The sequence below is a fragment of the Stegodyphus dumicola genome, chromosome 5 (assembly GCF_044657685.1).
Source record: "Stegodyphus dumicola isolate Sdum_Otavi_A_Nest chromosome 5, ASM4465768v1".
Classification (NCBI taxonomy): domain Eukaryota; kingdom Metazoa; phylum Arthropoda; class Arachnida; order Araneae; family Eresidae; genus Stegodyphus; species Stegodyphus dumicola.
Window position 1 is genome coordinate 34,103,847 of NC_140772.1, and position 23,047 is coordinate 34,126,893.

Genomic DNA, 23,047 nt, shown 5'->3' on the forward strand with positions numbered 1-23,047 from the left:
AACACTGAATTAAATATTACTCATGCAAAAGATTTTCCCTGAAAAGTTTTATGTAGGATTCTATATGATTTTATCTCTGATTATTAAAGTAGCCAAAGAACCCTGTTGAAGAGTATCCATCCATCACATTGCATCATGAATAGAGAGATCAACTTAACCCATTAGTCCCTGAAAGATACCTGACACTCTCTAGTTATAAATCTGTGAAGAATTGAAATTTCAGTTGGAACTTTGTAGAGAAGCACACAAGGCACCAGTTAAGGGTCCTGTACCAATTCAGATGGATATTTTGGAAAAAAAGAATGGTATGTGACATAGTGTATATGGTTTATCTGTATAAGAATCCTACTTATAAAAATAAACCCTTCTTTTGAAACTGTTGTAAATTCAAGATTGAGTTTGTGAAAGCAAAAAAAGGAAACTTGCAAAGATTTGCTTAGCAGTGGACTCTGCACCGTGATTTGTAGTCAGAACTAAACAACAGCTTCTCAGTTTATTGAATCAACATTCTCGACTTGACTTTGAGTTATTGTTTCAGTTTCAGTACCTGTTTCTAGAGAAACTTGCATATAAATGGCAAGTCATCATGTTTCTTCAGTATAAGAATGCCTTGCATCTAACTGCTTTTAACCTTAAAGTGGCTAACCATTATTTTATACACTTAAACTGCAACTGAGCATTTCCTTGATAGTAAAAATTACAGGTTGAATGCTTTGAAACTGAATTCAGAACATATCAACATATACCGCCTTCAATGAAAGCTAAAATAATTTTGATTGAATATTTACGATGACAGTAACTCAATTTTCTTGAAAAAATATTTATTCAACTTTATATTCTTTGATAAAGGCTCGATTTTCCTCAGCATATTTAACTCTGAATAATCTCCAGTTTTTTTTTTTTTTTCACTTAACTTTCTTTGGTATTAACTAGGAAAGCTGGCATTCTAGAAGATTATTTTAATTCAAATTCAGAAGCTTGGTCATTGCAAGTTGGCATCTAAAACTACTGTTTGATTACTGGTTCAAAACTTTTATTAATGAAAAAGCTAATTTAATAAACTAATACATATTTTTGATTCCAGTATGACTGGTGATTTAATATTATGAATGCAAGATGAAATGATATTATTACATAAATACAATGAATCTTCTCTACGATGATCATAAGATTAGAACGTTTCTTAAGATCCACACAGAACAAGCTAATTTAGTGAACTAATACATACTTTTGATTCCGGCATGACTGGTGATTTAATATTATGATTTAACATGATGAAACAATATTATACAACTACAATGAACCTTTCCTAAGATCCATGGATCCAATCAATTTTTATCTTCTGCGAAGGTGGTTTACTTTAGAGGTGATAATCAATACTAATGCTTATTTCTGTTCTACATGCTCATTTTCAGAGGTGGTTCACTTAATAAAGTGGTTGCTAAAATAGCATTCTCTGTAGAATAAATAAAAAAAAACACTTCATTTATATCATTTTGGAGCATCACATAGCATCAAATATAAGTATTGGTGGAAAATCTAATCAGATGGCAGCAACTTTAATGATACATAAAGTTTCATTAAAATTAAAACAACGGCTATTTTTATTAATTCTAGATTGGAAATAAACACACATGGAAGGGGGGAAGAGAGAGAGAGAGAGAGATTTTACAAGCGTAATTTTAAATTTAGGAGGCATAAAACTGCTGATTTCATTTAACATTTCTAAAAATATTTGTGTCTTTTCATGCAACTGTCAGCACATGAATTCAATGAGGTAAGGATGTTTATTTTTCTTTTTCTGTATTATCAGGTTTAATAATAATATTGCACTTGCGATTAATTTGCAGATGTTCATAACAAGAAGCTGTCAACTCATCTGTTTAAGTAAACAAAAATCTAGAAGAGAAAATACTTGGATTGATGCACATTCTTTGCAATAATGCACAGCTATTCATGGTGTGAAATAAATAAATAAGCTATTATATTTGGCTCTTTGGTGACTAGCATCCCATAAATAGATAAGTATGAGATTAAATTATGTTACACATAACAGTAAACTCTGTTATGGCAGGTCCCCCTGGATGACCAATCTGGGAAATGAACTATATTTTTTAGAACACTGATAAATATTGGCAATAAACATAAACTCCCAAGGGTGACCATGTTCACAGGAGAATAAATCATCTAGAACTATTGATAATTATATTGGAGAAGATCATCAAACTTGACTGATTATAATTTGTTTTATGTATTCAGATATTATGATGTTTAATATCATATTGCCAGAATTACAAATGTATTTATCTTTGATTTATAACAGTCTGAAATATTTAAGCACCAATTATAACTAAATAATGATTCACTTTTTCGGTAAAAACATCATAAAAATAATTACTCAAAATCCCACTTCAGAAGATCATTCCCTTCTCAAAATTTCTAAACTGGAGAATTGTATTTTGTGATATGTTCAAATATTATTATTATAAATATATTATTATAAATACAGGGTGTTTATAAAGTCACGGACCCATTTTGATGTTTAATAACTCATAAAATAATGAAGATATAAACAAACTTATGGCATTTATTGATGGAATAACTTATATATTTTCCTTTTCAGGTTTGAATAGCTTTACTTTTGTAAATATCGTCTGCGCATACAGTTAATTTCAGATAATTTCATTTTCCAGTCTAAATATCATCTGCTTATTAATTGCATTTTTCTCTCTTTTGTTTTTGGCAACTATTGCAATGTTATTTACTTTTTCCTTTGGGGATTCGTAAAGGACAATGTTTACAGAAGGAGAGTGTCGAACATTGATGACCTAAAAGCCAGAATTACAACCGCAGTAGCCTCTGTGGATGCCGACATGCTTGCTGGTACCTGGCGTGAAATTGAATATCAACTTCTCCGTGTGACGAAGGGGGCACACGTGGAAGTTCATTGACAAGAGTCATGAAACTTTTGGAGTCTAACTATTTATGTTATTAATTTCAATATAATTAATCTATCTTTATAATTTTATGAGTTATTAAACATCAAAATGGGTCCGGGACTTGTATATCTTTCTTAAAAAGGTGCTGTTTATGTATGTAGCTTCCAAATAAATTATATTCATATAAAAGCATACATTTTAAGTGAAATAATTTAATATAGTACGATTCAAGAGAAAACACACAATTCAGTAAGCTGAATTCAGTAACATAATTTATAATTTAAAATTTTATTTCAAACTTACCACACTGACGAATAACATTCAGGTATTTTCCTGTCCTTAAAATCATATCAGCTGCTTTTTCTAAGAATACAGGAATCTGATCTTTTCTAATAATGTATCGTTTTTCCCAATAACTGGAATTAGTTAAGGAAGATAAAAATAAAATTACAACTACTAAAAGTAAAAATATATGATATTTTTTGGTAAACAAAAAACCATAATAGTGTTTGTTTAAAATTTTTTCAAATGTCAAACTTAAAGTTCAGTATTCTCTCCCTTCCTGTTTCTTCCCTCTCCACTTGTTACCTTTTATGATTATAAATTTGAATATGCACACATGTACATATAAATGTCTGCATATCCATGAAAAATATATTTCAAGTTAATCCACAGTTAGCACAGTAAAAAAATTGGAAATGTTACATAATGTACTAATAAAAATGCACAGTAAGTATGCTTTCTTGTTCATACTTATCTAAAAAAGAATTCGACGTTTTACATTAATCTTCAACAAATAAAAGTAATGAAAAAATACTGCACTTATGTTGTACAAGATTAAATATAGTTTTAAGGCATGATAGAATACAAGAATTATCCTCTACATTAAAACACAGCACAAGACCCTCAAAATAAAAATTAAAATGCTTCAAATTTCATATGCATTTTAACCAAGCTTAGAATCAGTTACATTCAGCAACTAAGAAAAAAAAAATATTTTTTATGCCTGCCAAAAGGCCAATGAAACTACAGATATGGAAAGATGACCCCATATAAGATTTATTTTTAAAAGACTGTATTTAAGAGAATTTATAAGTTATTACAGTACTATTATGTTATCATGACTAGAATTGTTGCCAAATGTTTCACTAAACTTGTCAAGAGATTGGTTCACATGAAGTTGCCAAAATTTAGTTTTAAAGTTATTATAGAACTAAACTGCTTTTGCGGTTTTCTTTTTTCTTTTAAAGTAAAAGCATGCATTTTCAAATTTGGCAACAAGAATACAAGTTCTAAAGATAAAATGGTCACTTCTGTTTTTATTACTGTTCTGTTTCCCAAGGATATAAAAATTTGGGACTTTCCTAAGGATGAAACATCTGCCATAAATTTTTTATAGGAACGAGGAATAATTTACTTTGAAAGAAAGTGCACGAAAAACCATACAATGAAGCTGTATTTCAATTCAAAGGAAGCACTGAAATTGAGATACAGTTTGTTAATAGCAGTTCGTTTTATTTATGCAGAGTGTTTCGAACTAACTTCCCTTGAATTTTGTCAGTATCACCTTGATATGAATCATTGCACTTTTGCTGACTGGAATAGTTATATGAAGGAAGTCTGTGGCCATGCATTAATGTCTAGACCATCAGTTAAATCAGGCGGCACCGTATTTCCAAAATTTTCGTGTAATAAAAAAAAAAAAAAAATAAAAAAAAAAAAACACCACCATTAGTTGTATCTTTCTGCCCCAGTGGCTGAACGGCAGGACTTGCCAAGATACAAAAGAATGTTTTTTAGTTGCTGTGTCTAACTGCTCTGCCAGAACTTTGCTTAAAGTTATTCAAGAAAATATTATTGATGGTACTACAATATACTCAGACTTAGGATCATTTTTATAGTATGATTAGCGAGTTCACTCACCGGCCTTCGCAAAAATGCAGAATATATATATATATATAATTAAAAATTACAAAAAAGTTTTAAATCATAAATCTTCCCCCCCTCCCCCCCCAAAAAAACTTGAATTTTCCTATCCCTAAACTTTCTCGGGCTAATGTAGCTTCCTCTAATGTGCATCATGATAACCAATTATGCAATTTTCCTATTTCTGCTCACTACTTATTTTTCTGATGTGGAGTTTGAACCATTGGCACTCCGTAACATATAATAATCGCATACTCAACCAAAGAGGAAAGGCTGTTGGAAAGGGTATAACATTAAAGAACTAAAAGAGGTCGAATTTGAACATTTCTGTATTAACTATACATATAATTTTGTCGATCCCAATACTGGTTGTCACACACAAACTATTGAAAGGTTATGGGGCAGTGCGAAATGACAAAACAAGTGTCATCGTGGCACAGACCACAACCAATTAGACTCTTATTTATTTAAATTTATGTAGTGGCCACGTTTTGATTTGTCTAAAACGCAAATGTTTCCAGACATTTTGAATGATATCCGCAGTTTCATACCTTCGTGTTAATCTTAATACCCTAATCGATTTTTTTGGGTGCAATTTCTTTGGCAAGCTGTATTATTTACATTAAAAAAATTGCTATTTGTCGAATATTTGTTATTTTTCCTCTTAGATTTTTCTTGAACTTAACAACACAGTAAATATTTTAGTATTATTTTTATGCTTCGAATTTTTCTCCAAATTGCCAGCTTTTGGCAATATCCAGTCCTGATAACAGAACAGTACTGCTATTACTTTAAAAACAATTCAATTAATTGGTTTAAAGATAATTAAAAAAGTCTGCAGGGGTATATTTCTATATGTGTCTCATTTATTCTTTTTTGATTTTACAGATATAAATTTCTGAAAATTAAAAAAAAATAAGCATATAAAATAACAGAAAAAGGCTCCCTCATCTTGTTACTTAGTTATATATCTATATGAAAAAAAATTCACCAACTTTTTAAACTGCATACATGAGCAGAATTGCCAGAAATTTTCAACTGAAGTAGCAGAAAAAGGATCCAAAAGTAAGAAGAAAAAAGTAGCACATGAGGTCAGAGATCATGTTATTTTAGTGATGTCATAGTTACATATGTTCACATGATTTCTGACGTTCTTGAATTCAGTTTTCATTGGTTCTTAAGTTACAGACCGTAATTTGATTTTTAGGCTTTTTAATTACATCATTTTAGTTCAGAAGAAAATTTTAAAACTACATTGCTAATTATCCATTGTTTAAATATTCATTTTTCTTTTAATTAATGCTCAGTTAATTTAAGGTTTTATTTTAAAATTAATTTGTTCATATCCATTAAGTGCATCCTCACGTTTCGATTATTAGCATATTAATCTTTTTGAGTTGGCAGTTCTAATTTTTGATTCATTATTATTATTATTATTCTTTTTTGCTTTTTTTAATTCTTAAGACTTTTCAGTGAATTTTCCGTTCTGCTCGGCTGACTTATTTTATCAGATTCTAATTACTAATAAAAACATTGTTCCTTCATTGTTAAATTTCTTTATGTTGTTATTTAAAAAACTGATTTTGCTTTGATTTTTAAGTCAACTTGATTGTTTAGTTCTCAGAAATATAATCAGAAGAATGAATTTCATTTCTTTCTCTGTATGAATGCCCAATATGGCATTCAGGCTCAAAATTGTTTCCTTATCACAATAGAATTGAGAGGAAAACTGACAGAAAAAAATTTGTAAAGCAATGAAATCATCAGTATTAGTATTAAGGTGTATAACTTCGTTTTACATTCTTTTGCAATATTTTTCCTTTCATTAGTCTTGTTTTTATGGAACTCATCTATTTATCAATAATACAATAATTTTTGCTCCATGAGTTCAAAGAAAATTTTTAAATTGCTTTTTACAGAGGCAATTTTTTAAAATATATTTAGTATTAATTTTTGAAATAATCCCCATAATAGAATTTGTTAACATGGAAAAGAGAAATGTTACTAACATATATGCTAAATAAATAAATAAATGATGTCCTTCAAACTTAAAATTGAATTTTTTCTCACAGAATTTTAATTAAGAAAAAATACAAATAATGATGTCTTCGTATTTTATAGATATTGAGATAGTTATTATAATTTTGAACAGGCATTCATGTCTTAACTTCTAAAGTTTTAACTCTGTTTTGCTTAAACAGCATGTATCAGTTCTGAAAAGATTTCATTTTAAAATTAATCTAACTTTTGAAATAAAATACATTATTGAACAAACACAATGAATACTCTCCAAGTCTCATGATTCCAGTAAATTTTGATTTTAAGAAACTGTTACATGCAGCTAATGTTAATTTATATTCTTGTAAATACAAACTATTTTCAAATGTGATTATCTCAAAAAAATCTGCTGTAGTCATATTCCACTGCACTGTGAAGATAACTTATCTAACATGATTGAAAAATAAATTTTTCATAAGAAATTATTCCACTTTGTTTGATCCACATAATTAGTTCTGAAAAATTATTTCTTCAATTAAAAATAAATTAGTGTTTTAACTCAAATAAAATAAATTACAGAACATATTAACGTAACACATTTCATAAATTTACTAATGCTTAGAAAAAAAAAAAAAAAAAAAAAGTAAAAATGCCCATTTTTTATTTTAAAGTTATTTAAAAGAAGATTGAATTTAATAGCTCTTCGTCATCCTATTAATTTCCTTGGTCTGTTATCCTCATTTCTTTCTTTATATAAATATCTGAGCTATATGTATGCATGAGTGGTGAGTGTACAAAGTAAATACAGCAGAATTTCTTTTTTTCCAATGACACCTTCATATAAAATATGGAATCTCGGAATTCCAAATGCATTCAATTTTGATGGTTTGGTTTTTGTCAAACAGACTCTTGAGAATACCATTTCTACAGTTGCATTGCTTATTGACACATTTTAAATATTAAACAAAACAATCAATCAAACACATAAAAACACCAGTTGTGTGTTTTTTACTGGTGCTGAAAATTGCTTGCACTTGGTCTATGATATTAGGACAACAACCTCTATTTAAGCCTGAATAATTTTATTTTATTTATTTATTACAAATTAATTTTAGTAGGTATATTATTTTAACATATAAGCGTCTTATGATACACTAAATATTTTAAAATCCCAAAAGGTAGCACAAAGAAATGATCAACAAAAATATCACAAAATCGTATACACATAAATTTTAGTCGTATAGGTTCGTCAAGTCCAGCATATTTGCGAAAAATCACAAAATCTGGCGGCACTGTATAGCTGTGTTAATTACACCATGAACACTTATGAAAACACATATTTGGTGCGCATTGCAGTTGTTGGCTCTCAAATTTTGTTATTATTTTTATTGTAAAGATTTTCTTTTTCATACCAATGTGGGTCAACCTGACTTTTCTGGATGTAAGTAGTGGCAGCAATTAAGCAGTGAAGATATAGTGACAGCACTTGATTTAGTGTATCTAGTGATATTAATTTTCCAAAGTAAGAGAGACTTCAAATAATGAACATTATTCAAGTTTAGACTCTCATGTTCAAGAATGATTATTGACACATCAGAATTCTTCAGATCAACCCTTAGAAAAACGGTTCTCAACCTCTTTTAGCCTCATTCACCTCTTTCACCACTGCTAGAAGATCATCTGCTTCCTTTTTAAAACTCAAAAAATACAAATATACATTTATTTAGATGATTTTTTAACATGCTAAATTAAACAACAAAAAGTAGAGAAAATATTGATAAATACCAAAGCTTGAATAAAAGTAGTTTTTTATATTCATAAACTAAAATTAAGTACTTAAGAACTAAATAAAAGGCTGACCACATTCCTCTTTGGTTGAGAATCCCTGCCTTAGAAAAGGCCTTATTCACACCAACACAAATCATCAACCACAATATGAACTAAATTTAGAATGTAACAAACACTGCATATCTACCTTGAAGATAAATATTTCTATATAATATTTGAAATTACTTGGGAATAATGATGGTGTTCAGAAGACCATACTCACAGAAGCTAACAAACATGTTTCTATGCATTTATTCGAAGTATATTCGATTTCTATGCATTTATTTCAAATTCTTGAAATTTGAAGTCTTTCAAGAGTAAGATCTTGAAAGGTCCAGTCGCGACAACATCACAGATGACCAGCAATAGTTACTGGGAATATACTCGTAGAATCAGCTTGAAAGTGGATTTCCACATACAATAATTTTACTCTGAGAGCCAAAATATTTTTTTTTACATGTAATACTGCTTACAGTTCAGCCAATTCGAAGGAAAGCTAAGAGATTTCTAAATGATGTCCAAATCATGTTACATTAAGATGGAAATTCAAGTATTTACACAAAACAAGGAAAGGTTGAGAATGCTATCGAATTTAAGAAACTGACAGCTTGGACTCAATTTGGATAAAAGCACCATTCATATGGCCTGTGTATAGGAAAATGTTAAAAGTAAAGGGAAAAACTGTTCTTTTCTTATTGAAATATAAATTTACTTTACAGAGTATTAATTCTGAATAAAAATTTAAAAAAAAAAAAATGTCATCAATTGAGACCATTTGCTATCACTAGATAATACCCAATTTTTTTCTTAACTGGTGGCAGTCAATACTTAAAATTATTTGCAAAGACAGAATATTACTGACAACAGACAGCAAATCTAATTTTTTAATAGTACTTGATGTTTGCTAAGTGTTCAATTTTTGTGGAAGCTAAACAACACTTTTAAAATTTAGCAAACACTTTAAATTTATTTTTTATTTTTAAGGGTTCTTATGTAAAGATTATAATAAATTTTTATTTAAAGATTTTCAAAGTACCAATAAAGGTGACACACACATGCACAAAAAAGGATACGCATTACTGCATTCCACAGGTAATTCTTCTTTTTTGATTAATTCGTTATCTTCAACTAAAAACTACAAAAAAGATGAAAATACAATAAAAATGGTGATAGGCATGAACATTTCAAAATCAAATAATTATTATTTATGAAGGAAAACATAAAAAATCTGACCTCTGAATAATAATCAGATATGATTCCTTTATAAATCCACTTTTCTAAAATCTCAAAATAAGGTAGTGCTGCCTGTTTAAAAAAAAAGTTCAATCTATTAAATATTTAATCAGGTTTTAATTCGTTAACTACTTACATATCACAGAGATATAGCATATTTAATACAAGGGGTAATCATAATAAGAAAATGCAAACTATAACATATATTTCCTTCACACACTTTCACATTATATAGCTTTTGCTGATGTTTCAAATACATGTCCAGAAAATGTCCATTTATCCAGTGATTATGATGTTCAAAATAACAGCTGGAAACTAGTGTGCCCGAATTTCCCCAATTGATGAATTTCCTTGCAAAACTACAAATGCACTTATTTCTTGTTGATTTTAATAAATTGCACATATGAATTAGAAACTGCCATATTGAAATCCAGATGTACACATTTTAGTGATACATGTAACAGTGAATAGTATGGGAGCAGCTGATCTTGTGTATTGACTCTTGCATGTATTTGTTGAAATCCTGAATACTATCTGGTTTGGTAAGATATTGTTGCCTTAAAAAAAAAAAAAAAAAAAGTAAAGTTATTCAATAAGAGCTCCAATAAGCTACTGGCCCACACTACAACAATATGAAAAGACCTAAGGTGTAGAAAAATTTATCTCATTGCCAGTACTCAGTGAATATTCTGGCCAGACAAGATATCTGCAGTGGTGAATACAAGAATTCCTGTTCTGGAATAAAACATGTAAATTTTAAGATAAAGAAAATTTTCAATATGTTTTAAACAGAAATGTTAAATAATATTCATTCAAAATCTAATTTTACGGTTACATTTAAAAACCCACTTCAATATCTTGAACATCTATTTATTTTGTGCAATTTTTTATAAAGAACAAAATAATGATCTTTTAAAAAAAGTACTTAAGATGTCTTTAAGATACAATTATTGAAGTAAAATCTTTTTCAGAGATTGGGCAAAATTATAAGAAATGATTAAAACAAAAACTTAACTACAAAATTCATTTTTAAAAAATCACTGTATTAATTTTATTAACAATATTTACAACTAAGGGTGTTTGCACAATATAAGAGCCAGTTTAAGATGTATGCTTGTTGAGCAGACTGCATCATATTTTTTATTCACCAATAATTAAAAACAATCTATTGCATACAGGTAAAAATTCAGAATTATTAGCCCAGAAGGGCTATTAGTCTCGATACAGCATTTGGCGTAAATTCACCATAAATGTTTGTTTCACCTTCCAAAGTGCCACCATTAAACATTATCACTCTGTATTATATTTAAAGAAATTAAATAATGAAGAATCTGCATGTATGTATGTATGTTTCTCGCTCTGTGAAAAAACAATATTACCTAAAGCCACCAAACTGCGGACATAGTCCTCCACCTGAATATGAGCACCTGGAAGCCTGAATTTGGAATTTGTTTTATTGTCTATCTCATATTCTGTAAAACTTTGTAAAACAAATTTTTGATTAACAGAATTTACGATTTCAAAGCAAGCAATCGCAACATTGTACGGGAACCCCCCGCCCATTGTTATAAGCCATTGCACAAGACTGCCATCAGAAATTCTAATAATGTGCTATTTTTAAATATTTTTAGCCCAAATGTTCTTGAAATGTGTATGTCTGTAAATGGGAAGGAGGGAACACACACACACACGCCCCCTTTGGATGTAATCTAAAACTAGAAAGTTTTCAGAATTTTTTGTGACAAATTTTTAAATAATGGTACAGAAATTTTTTATTCATTGCCAATAACATGCCAACAGCTAAGTTCTTAGAACTAACAATATGTTAAACAACAGCACAAATCAATATGCTCATTATTATTATTTTGATAGCTTCAAATGGCAACTCACTGATAAAATAGCTGCCATTTAAAAAACCATTCTGTTATTTATTTTGGAAAATAGGTTGACTACATGAGATTCTTTTGGTTTTCTCCATATTATACATGGATATAAGACAGTTTGTCTTAAAAAAGTTTTCACAAAAGTATCGTTCCTCTTAAGCACATAACACTCATTATACCTTACTTTAATAGATTTATAAAGAAGCTTTTTCTCTACAAACATAAGAACTGCAGATGTTTATGTTTTTTAAACGGTTTCATGTAAAATAAAGAAATTAATACAGTAATACATGTTATTATTTTAAAAAAATGACTTGCTTGAAACATTATTATTAATGGACAATGTGTGATACAAACGAGATGCACATCACCTAACTGAAAGCACAGTGAAGTTTGCTTACCAAATACCCTATGCGAGCAACTTCAGTAAGTTGATACATGTCAAAACAATAATCAATTTCATGTCAATTTTAACTGTATAACAGTTATGCAATAATGGGCTGCAACAATTTGCAACTAAATTTCTTATCATGATGTGGGTAAGGGGGCATAACATAGCACAGTAAATTCTATAAACTTCTCATAGAAGTACAGAAACAGATGTAGGGGGCTGCATGTAGCCCTGGACCAAAAGTAGTTAAAACAATAATTGTTACTATACCAAACAAACTCACATTTGCTAAATTATGACAATAATTCCCCCCACCCCCAAATAAGAGTTAACTGCACAGACATAATCAGAAGATTATTTTTAAAAAAAGTGCCCATCAGTCTTGCAAATCATACCTTAAGCTGAAAAATTAATAATTTTTATGAGCAAAGGCAATGGTTGATTCATACACAGAATAAGAAGTGAAACAAATAATAATAAACAGGGCTGTGGAGTCAGAATCAGGCAGACTTTGGGGTAAAAAGAGTCGGAGCTGGAGTTGCTAAAAACAGGTCAACTCTGACTCCAGTTTTTGTTGGACAGTTTCAATTTGAAATGAAATAAAAATGAATTGAAAAAATTAATGACAAGCTGAGTTATTATTTTTATTTATGGACTATACACATTAATACATAGTTATTTTCTATTTTATTGACATATTAATAAATAAATATAAGGGAGGAGGATGGATGTAATATTTGTCATTAGTGATTAAACTGATTCATTTAGTTACAAGTCTCACAGGTAAATTTAGGTAAGCAGGAAGAACTCCCAAAATTGATGCTATTCTTAAGAAGCGAGCAGAAAAAGGAGCAATTATTGATCAAGCAACGTGATAAAGAAGTACACATTTGATGATAAAGAGGTTGTTAGAATTAAGAACTTTTTTAGAAAATGTAGATAACCCTAATGTTTCAACTAACAGAAAGACTCTGCAATGATCTTACAGAATTTCTTTCTTTGATCTTACAGAATGGAAACTCTTCTTTCTACACTGTATATAGCCACAAAAAAGCTGCAGTCTCAAGAATTGACAGGAGGTGAGAATGGAAGAATGTGAAGTTTGTTCTTTCTGAAATGGAGGGTTTATTGCAGAAGGAATCATTTCTTCAATGAAGAAAAAAAATCTAGTTTGCTAGACAATGAGATCTTGTTGGGTTCAATATATGTAGATCTGAAACACCGAATTTTTTTTGATGATGAACAAATTAAAAAGGCAAAGAAAACCATCTATGAACTTTCATTATGAACGAAATTATTCTCAGAACAACTGGAGAATTCGAATCAGGACAGTCAAACTGCAGACATTACAATTGAGTCTCTATCATCCTCTTCTAAAGATGGATTAGATTTTGTTGATAGCGTATAAACCACAATAGAATAAATGTGCTCTTTAAAATTAACTATATTTGTTTACCATAGCCACACTCTGACGCTAGGTTCACTTAACAGCCTTATATTTCGATCTTATAAATCAGAATGCACAAAATTTATATCATTTGAAGAATTATCTAATCGTTGCCACATGTTCTATTCAAATACTCTAATATATCTAGAATGATGTATACAAGAAATTAAGCAAACAAAACAAAAAAGAAACAGTTTTTCACAGACGATTTAGTATTTCTCATTCAATTAGTTCAGTTCTCCCTTTGCAACAAGGCAAAAATACATAAAAACACAAAATATCTGTATTAAAAATTACGAAGTAAATCTTAAACACTCATTTCCTTGAAAAATTTCCAGAAAGGATTAAGGATGATTTAATTTGCAATAACAAATGAAGGTGTTATCTTTGTTGTTGCTAAGCTACGTTTCTCTAGATTGGCAACAAATCCACTACTCTGCTGTTTCAAATGTAAACAAATACATTCACCATGTTATTTAAAACTTAAAGCTTAACCACACTTAAACAGCTTTTAAATTGTTGATAATTATACAAATATCGCTTGCAGATTTACTAAAGGCATAAAATCCTTAACCGGAAGATAAGAACAACATAATTCAATCATTTTTAAAGCAAAAAATGCACAACTTAAAAACATATCAGAATAAAGAAATTGAGATCACCGAGTCGTGTAGTAGAGTGGATATATATACAAATATAATTATATATGTTTGGTGCGGCCGATTTCAACCAAAATACGAGGTGTACCTCTACATGTTATAATAGTCCTACATACAAAATTTCAACGTTCTGAGGCTACTCGTTTTTTAGTTATGCGAGATACGTATGTACATACGCCACAAAAAATTCTCTTCAGAATTTATTTTAAAGCAGTTTTATAATTTTTTTGAAGGAAAAGAGTCTTTTATTCTCTCTTTATATACAGATTTCACACAAAAAACATCGTTAAATTGCATTCGAAATCGGTCAAAATGGATATTTTCGTTGAAATATGCTGCCTGAAATTTTTCGCGATTACAATACTTTCTTTTTACTTCGTACAAGGAAGTAAAAATACAAACAGGATTTCTACATGGTCTTTGAAGAAATAGAGAAATATGATTGCACTTACAAGACACCTCTTTTAGAACTTATAAAAATCTATCCTGAAAAGTTAAAAGAAGTAGCCCTAACAGTAACAGCTCTTTCTCCTACTCAAGTTAGTATGGAAAGACTCTTCTCAGCTCCTAAGTTAATCATATCGGATCTATGGCCCTCCAACAAAGAAGATCTTGGCGAAGCTGTACTGTTTCTTAGAAGTAACTAATGCCAGTTTTTCCATTTCATAATAAATGCTAATTAATATAAATAATTTGCTATGCCATGAATTTTTTTCTGTAGCATTTATTACTTCTTTTATAATAAAAAAATAAGCTGTAACCCATGTGTATATGTTTACATACATACATACATATATGTACATATATATATGAGAGAGTCGGAATCAGAGTTGGAGTCTTTAAAATTCCGGGAGTCGGTCATTTTCCCATCCTACTCCACAGCCGTGATAATAAACTTAAAACAATGCAAAAATATCAGAAATGCACATTAGCAACATCTTAGGGAATCTTGTAAATTTAATGTTTACCAAAATTTATGGGGGAAAAAAAAAGAATATATTTGATTTATTTAGAATTTTTTAGCACTCACTGCTCGAGTTAAAGCATGACATATTTCTTCAGCTTTGCCAGATCTAGAAAAGTTAAAATAATTAATTACAAGGTACGACAGGGAAGAAAATTTGATATTCAATATGTAAAATACTTCTAAAATAAATCTTTTGTTTTAAATAAATCTTTTATTTTAGAAAGGGCAAATTAAATAAAAATTTAATGTGCAAAAAAAATAAGATAAATCACCCAGCCAAGGATGCAAGATTCTCATGAAGAACAGAGAGCACATTTCCACCAAAGCATTTTCCCTAAAATAGTTTAAAGTTTAAGTTATTCATATACACATATAGGACAAAACACATAAAATTAAGTCATTACTTATTAAAAATATGAAAAAATACCTAAGTGTAATAACAGGTATTATATTATTAGGGGTAAAGTAAATAATGAATTTCTTTACCTTTTAATTTCAGTACTTGGAAATGAGATTATGTACAGTGTAGAAGAAACAGTAACCAATAATGATGCTCAGAGCAGATTTGCACGTTACTATGTTTCTCATTAATGTCAGTAAGTCATCTAAATTGCATTTAATTGTTTACTTTTAATTTACATTACCCTGTATTTACAAGATAACAAGCTAACCCATATATGAAGCAAACAATTGAATGTAGTTTTAAAAAATATTTCTGGTTTACAGCAGACATCAGAAAATTAAGAAAATAACTGACTTTTAAGAAACTAGAATGCTTGCTCAGTATAGGCTTTAAGTGACAATTGCAACCTCGTGCACAAATACACATGTAAAATGCTTCATTGATTCTGCAGCACTTTGATGGAAAAGTAATATTTTATTTCGACGATATCTCTTATATAGTAGAAGCACAATATTTTTGTTCATGATACTCTAAAGCCCAGGTTCAGCATTTTTTCAAGATTAGGGTAAAAACTATAATTTCTTATTCTTATATGTATATAACAGACAGAAAGAAAGCACATTAAAAATGCACATTGTTGCAATCAGTATATTTATTATTATTTTATTTCAGTTAGTAATATCTTAATGTATTTATTTACCAATTAAGCTTTATCGTATTCATATATATTACATGAATATGACATTATGTATAGCTTTCAGCATTATATGCAGTTTTACATGTGTGTGAAAGGTTTTGGAATACTTTAATCACAGACATAAAGAATTATTGCAATTTTTTTTAAACAATGATATAATTTAGAAGGATAATTCAAAGTACACACAATTCAATATTATAAATTTTACACTGGAATTATATTTCACATTCCCTCTCAGCTTCATGGAATGGGGAAATCCATTACCACAGAAAGAACATGGCCACCACCCTGGGATCGTGACATCACTAGCAGCAGGTAAAGCAAGTGCCTTGGTAAGCACTAGTGCCATAAAGAATGCACTCGCATCTAGTTAATGCCATATAAGTTCAAAATAAACTGTTTTGGTTGTTAAAATTCCCATTTTTTCCTCAATATCGAAACAAATAGTGTATTAATTGAGAGTGTTTCCTTTTATATCATGAAATTTAAGACATTTACTGAATGAAGATTTTCTAATGAATTGATGTAAATTCGTTTTTTAATTTTAGATTGTTTTGTAATTATTCATATTTTGTTGCAATACATGTACTTGATAAACATAGCATTATGTGATTTGTGAAAAAGTTTATTGAAACAGCTTCATATTTAAACATTTACTTCCATTCAAACATTATTTATTTCAAACATTGAACATTTTCAGTATAATAAATAGTAATTAGAATTAATAAATAGAAAAGAATTTATGCAGTTTTGAACTTTGAGTACTAATTTCAAAATTATCACATAATTAAGTTAATCAAGAATACTACCTAGTCATACACTAAAAAAATTATTGCAAAATGACCTTCAAAATTTTTAGGCATTTCAGAACCATTCATAATCTGTATTGCTAAAATTGATATGCATACAAACAAACAGAATATAAAATAGTACAGCAAGTATAGACATGTGATGAAATAACAAATACATTGCTTTTTAAAAATAAGATTTGAAAGTTTTTTTATAATAAATGATAGTTTTCTGCTTATCACTATCATCATTACTAATAGTTTCGAATACAGAAATAGATATTTCTAGAACATCGAAAAACAAATTTTTTTTTTTTTTTTTGCAGCAATTTTTGTTTTTAACAAAGAATCTAAAATTTTATGAAAACTATCATTTATTACTTTAGGACAATAGTTTACATATTATTTTTAATTCTGAGTTGCCAGTAAGAATACTACACTTTAGGTTTTACGTTACAATACTATAGAAGCTTCGATAATCAGTGCAGAATGTGTATCAATAATAAATATCTGATGTATGCACCACATGACTTCCTTGTACGGAGTATTAAATTATAAGCATTTTTTCTTGCATTTTGTTTAAACTTATTGGATTGAATTAAATATACTTCACCAACAGTGCATAAACCACAATAGAATAAATGCATTTTTAAAAATTCACTCTATTTGTTTACCATAGTGACACGGGCGCTAGGTTCACTTAACAGTATTATATTTCATTCATATTAAAACTCAGAATGCACAAAATTTATATCATTTAAAGAATTATCTAATCGTTGCCACATGTTCTATTCAAATATTATAATAAAGCTAGAATGAAATTAAGCAAACAAAACAAAAAAGAAACAGTTTTTCACAGACAATTGAGTATTTCACATTCAATTAATTCAGTTCTCACTTCGCGACAAGGCAAAAATACATAAAAACTCAAAATATCTGTATTAAAAATTACGAAGTAAATCTTAAACACTTATTTCCTCGAAAAATTTCCAGAAAGGATTAAGCATGATTTAATTTGCAATAATAAATGAAGGCGTTATCTTTGTTGTTGTGAAGCTACGTTTCTCTAGATTGGCAACAAATCCACTACTCTGCTGTTTCAAATGTAAACAAGCAATGGGCACCATCAAAAAAATCATTAGGCTTAGCGGCACTTAAACAACCTTAAAATTGTTGATAATTCTAAAAATATTGCATACAGATTTACTAAAAGCATAAAAATCCTTAACCGGAAGATAAGAACAACATATTCAATCATTTTAAAGCAAAAAAATATACAATTTACAAACATATCAGAGTAAAGAAACTAAGATCACTGAGCCGGGTAACAGAGTGAATATATATATAAATATATTTGTATACGTTTGGTGCGACCGATTGCAACCAAAATACGAGGTGCACATCTACATGTTATAATAGTCCTATACACATCTATATACATGCTCTCTCTATCTATCTCTATCTCTATTTCTATCTATCTATCTATATATATATCTATATATATAGATATATAGATATCTATCTATCTATCTATCTATATCTATATATAGATAGATAGATACTTTAATTTATATATATATATATATATATTACTATATATATATAATATACTTTAATATATATATATATATATATATACTTTAATTTAATTAGTTTTTTAAAACTGTGTTAAAATTTCCGAAAATATTTAACATATAGTTTTTTATTCGAACTTGTAAAAACTACTGAATATGCATATGTTGTATTTTTCGCTCTTACAACTTTTCTTATTATAATATATATATGTTTGTATGTATGTATGTATGTATATAAGTAGTAAATTAGGAAAAACTGTAAGGAACATTTGGATAATCCTATTCCAGAGATTACATGTTATGCAAAGTTCAAACTATGTTAAAACAACAAATTGTACGAGGAAAAAAACCCTACATATTATACAAGGACAATTGCACAGCAAACTCAAAATAGGTATGCGAAAAAATCGTTGGACAGGCCCATTGAGACTGCAATTGGCTTTCCTAGTATTAAATGTAAGTAAAATTTGGAAATTAATTTTTTTTATTTACTATTAACGATGTCTCAAATGATCTGTCCCTTTTCCCAACATGGCCTGCGCGTCAGAAGACACAGAAGTGAACTTAAAAAGTTAGAAAACAGTATTTTAGATTATAAACAGTATTTTAAGGGACTAGCCCCTAAGCACGAAAAATAAAAACTATATTCTATTGAAAAAAAAAGTAATGAAGAGAATGAGGGGTCCCGTAAAGACCAAAAAGCTAAGCATTCGTGATGAAAATGAATGAACAAAAGAGCCACATACCTGCGTCCTACAAGATTGGTTTCCAAAATGAAACTGAGCGAAAACTTATTAAAGGGCTGCAAGAAAGTAACGAAGTCGCCTTACGAGTGCTACCAGAATTAAAAAACAGTCACTCGGAAGCGCCATTGAAATGAAAAAGGAATTTGAAATATGTATGTATTTAAAATAAAGTACATACATACATACATACATACAAACATACATGCACGCATGGATGCATACATACATACATACATGCATGCATACATACATTCATACATGCATGCACGCATACATACATACATACAAACATACATGTATGCATGGATGCATACATACACATACAAAATTTCAACATTCTAAGGATACTAGTTTTTGAGGTATGCGAGATACGTAAGTACATACGTTCGTACCGACGCCACGAAAAATTCTCTTCAGAATTCATTTTAAAGCAGTTTTATAATTTTTTTGGAGGAAAAGTGTCTTTTATTCTGTCCTTATGTACAGACATCATGCAAAAAAACATCGTTAAATTGCATTTGTAAGCTGTCAAAATGTATATTTTCGTTAAAATATGCTGCCTGAAACTTTTTGCGATTATAATACTTCCTTATTACTTCGTACAAGGAAGTAAAAATGGGGACTTCTTTGAAAATAATTGCCCAAATATTAGGAAGTTTCTTGTTTTATGTGCCCTAAAAAGTGAAAATGTGTAAAAACTTTTTTTTTTTTTTTTAGATCATGAACTGTTTTGCTGGTAAGACTTACAAACTGTAAATTGTTTCCATTAATTCTGCCTCTGCTCTCAGCACTTTCTCTAGAAGCTGAAAATTTACTTGATAAATATTTTGGGCATTCAGGCAGTTGTGAAGGTAAATCTGCATTCAAAGCCTCGGTTGACCGCCCATTTTTTTTTTTTTTTTTAAATAGAAGTTATTTTCTTACTAAAATGCTTGATCACTAAATGTCAGGTTCAAGGTAATATTCTTCCCAAGTTAAGGAAAATAAATTCAGCCTTGACTATCACTACAGAATTGCAAAGAAATCTTACAAATTGATTATGTAAAATCAAAATTCAGGTTCTGTATAAGCTTTAAGTTTACATTTAAGATTAAATTAATGGATCTGAAAAATGGTATATAACTAACTGTATTCCAGGATATGTACCTATTATCCTGATATTTTAAAAAGCTTGTGAGTATTCAGGAAAAATTTAGTTCCTTCTCACATATTATTAACTAAAATGTTATACTTTAATTAATATGTCAACATATTTCATTACAGATTTAACTAGATACTTTCACAAAGAACACTAACTGCAGTGTTATTTGTTAGCAAATAATTAATTTCAGATTTTATAGAATTCAAAATATTATAAAAGTCTAATAATATCAAACATGAAATAAAGCCTAATTTTGGGATTATTGAGAGATACATAATTTTTTTAAATACACGAATTGCTGTATCGATTATAGTACCTTCTGAATTAAAAATTTATAAAGTATAAAACACTGTCAATTATCTCTATATATGAATACAATATATAAAATATTACATTGTAACTACCAGTTTATGGTATCAAGGTACGTTAGTTAAGCCTACTAATTCCCTTGCCAGTGACGTCACTCAAAGCAGAAGAGAGAGGCCTTGTTCTCCCAGCGGTGAAAGGAAAACAGGCATTTTACTTTTTCATTTGATAGTAATTTTGATAAGTTTTATTACACAAAATGAAGAATAACTGGGTAGGGTTGGCATTTTTTAGGCCAAAGATTTTTTGGGACTTTTCGATTAAGACGATGCAAGTCACAAATGTATGCCAAAAGTGGAAAATTGTTTACCTTCACTTCATAAGTTGATGTGTGACATCATTATGAATTAATGCGAAGAAGAAACTATTAATTTCCCAGTAATTTTCTTTTTGATATTTTCAGTTCTTTATCATTACTATCATCATCATCATCATCACTATGGTTTGATACCCCCCCCCCCTCTTGAAGAAGCACGTGTGCCTGATCGCCCTTATAATTGATGAAATTTTTTTCAACATCTACATAAACAAAGGCCCTAATGTTTCTCTTCCATTTGATGGTTTACATGACTTGGCAATTGCCAAATGACTAATAATTGCAATTAAATTTTTTCAGAATAAAGGTATCATCCATACCAAAATATATTCAGAAAAACAAAAGAAGCTGTACTTTACTACTACCAAAGCTATGAGCTTGTGCTGCAACAAAAGATTGTATCACAGAAAGAAAGATTTACAAACTGGATGTTTCACTTTGTAATCTGATGCTGAATCAGGTATTTCTTTCCTGATAGGAATTCATTTCATGTTTGCTATCAAAAGCTCATATTGACAGAATTCTAGTAACTGCAATTACGAGGGAATCACTGTACCAGTGTTAAATGGAATAATTATATGCATTTTCACTTTAAATTTCTGCATTTTTCTCCTCTCTTTTTATTTATTTTAGATTTGATAAAACAGTCATGAAGTTATACATATTGTTAGGGTTGCCATTCCTACCTGTAGTTAGATTTCACATTTATGCAAAATGTCTTCATAAAAACTGCTTAAAAATATTAATAATAAATAAAATTCATAAAAATACCTACAAATAACTTAAATTTGCACATATCAAAAAGTGTTTGTAATTATCCAAACCTTACTGTTCATAAAACACGTAACTATACTAATAAACTTAAAAGCGCACAGACAGCAAACACTTTGAAATAAATCATAAAAAAAAATTCCTTTTGAGACTATATTGATAGAACAGAGTAATTTTTAAGAGAAAATAGCTTAAATGAGTGAAATGTAAAATGAATGAGTTACTTAATTTAATAATCAGTGTATAGAGAATTCTGAATTGGAAAAAAAAAAAGTATTACATAATAAAAAGAAAAGACTGAAGCATTAAATCTACATGAATAATATCCTAAGAAACTTCTGAAATGACCCATACCTTAGTGAGAGTAGAAGCAATATTAGCAATAGTTTCCATAGTTGTCATTGAAGGTTGTATGTAAAACCATAGCTTCTGAAGTGTTAAATTTTTCTGTAGATGTTGATTTTCAAGTTGTGACACAAGAATAAAATAGTCTTTTAAGAAAGTACGCATACCAGCAGCAAGAGCATGATTGATCAAACCTTCTTCATAATGTAAATTATCTAAAATGAGAAAAAGTATAAACTCAAGATAAGAATAATATTAGTATTTTAATGCAAATAAGTAAAATTTATTCTATGGTTGAAAGGGAGTTTAGTTATCGAATATATAAACAATTAAAATTTTTTAAATAAAATTTATTTTAAAACTAAATTTAGTTTAAATGCATAATCAAAAATAAGCTGCTAAGAATTATAAATTTGTAGTACATTACATTTCTGTCATGTAAAATTAAGAATATTTACACATCTAAAATCAAAATTTGTTTAAAATTATAACAGATGTGAAAGATATGACTTCATTTAAAAGTATATATCATTAAGCAATATTAAAAAATATTTCAAAGAAGCTTTATATGAAGTTCAAAGCACCTATAGAACTTATAACGAATATAAAGTAACATACATATGTTACTGT

The 23,047-nt window shown here is 28.9% G+C and overlaps 1 protein-coding gene across 7 annotated transcripts in view; it reads right to left on the minus strand.

Moving 5' to 3' along the window:
* Positions 1-23,047, minus strand: part of Grip84 (Gamma-tubulin ring protein 84) — a 116,021-nt gene that overhangs the window by 40,357 nt on the left and 52,617 nt on the right. For all 7 annotated transcript variants that reach the window (XM_085816560.1, XM_085816557.1, XM_085816554.1 and 4 more), the window contains 6 exons: positions 22,427-22,632; positions 15,543-15,604; positions 15,334-15,376; positions 9,924-9,995; positions 9,764-9,825; positions 3,243-3,355 (listed from right to left, as the gene is read on the minus strand). In XM_085816560.1, the coding sequence (XP_085672686.1) occupies positions 3,243-3,355; positions 9,764-9,825; positions 9,924-9,995; positions 15,334-15,376; positions 15,543-15,604; positions 22,427-22,632 (558 nt within the window). The remainder of the gene's footprint in view (positions 1-3,242; positions 3,356-9,763; positions 9,826-9,923; positions 9,996-15,333; positions 15,377-15,542; positions 15,605-22,426; positions 22,633-23,047) is intronic.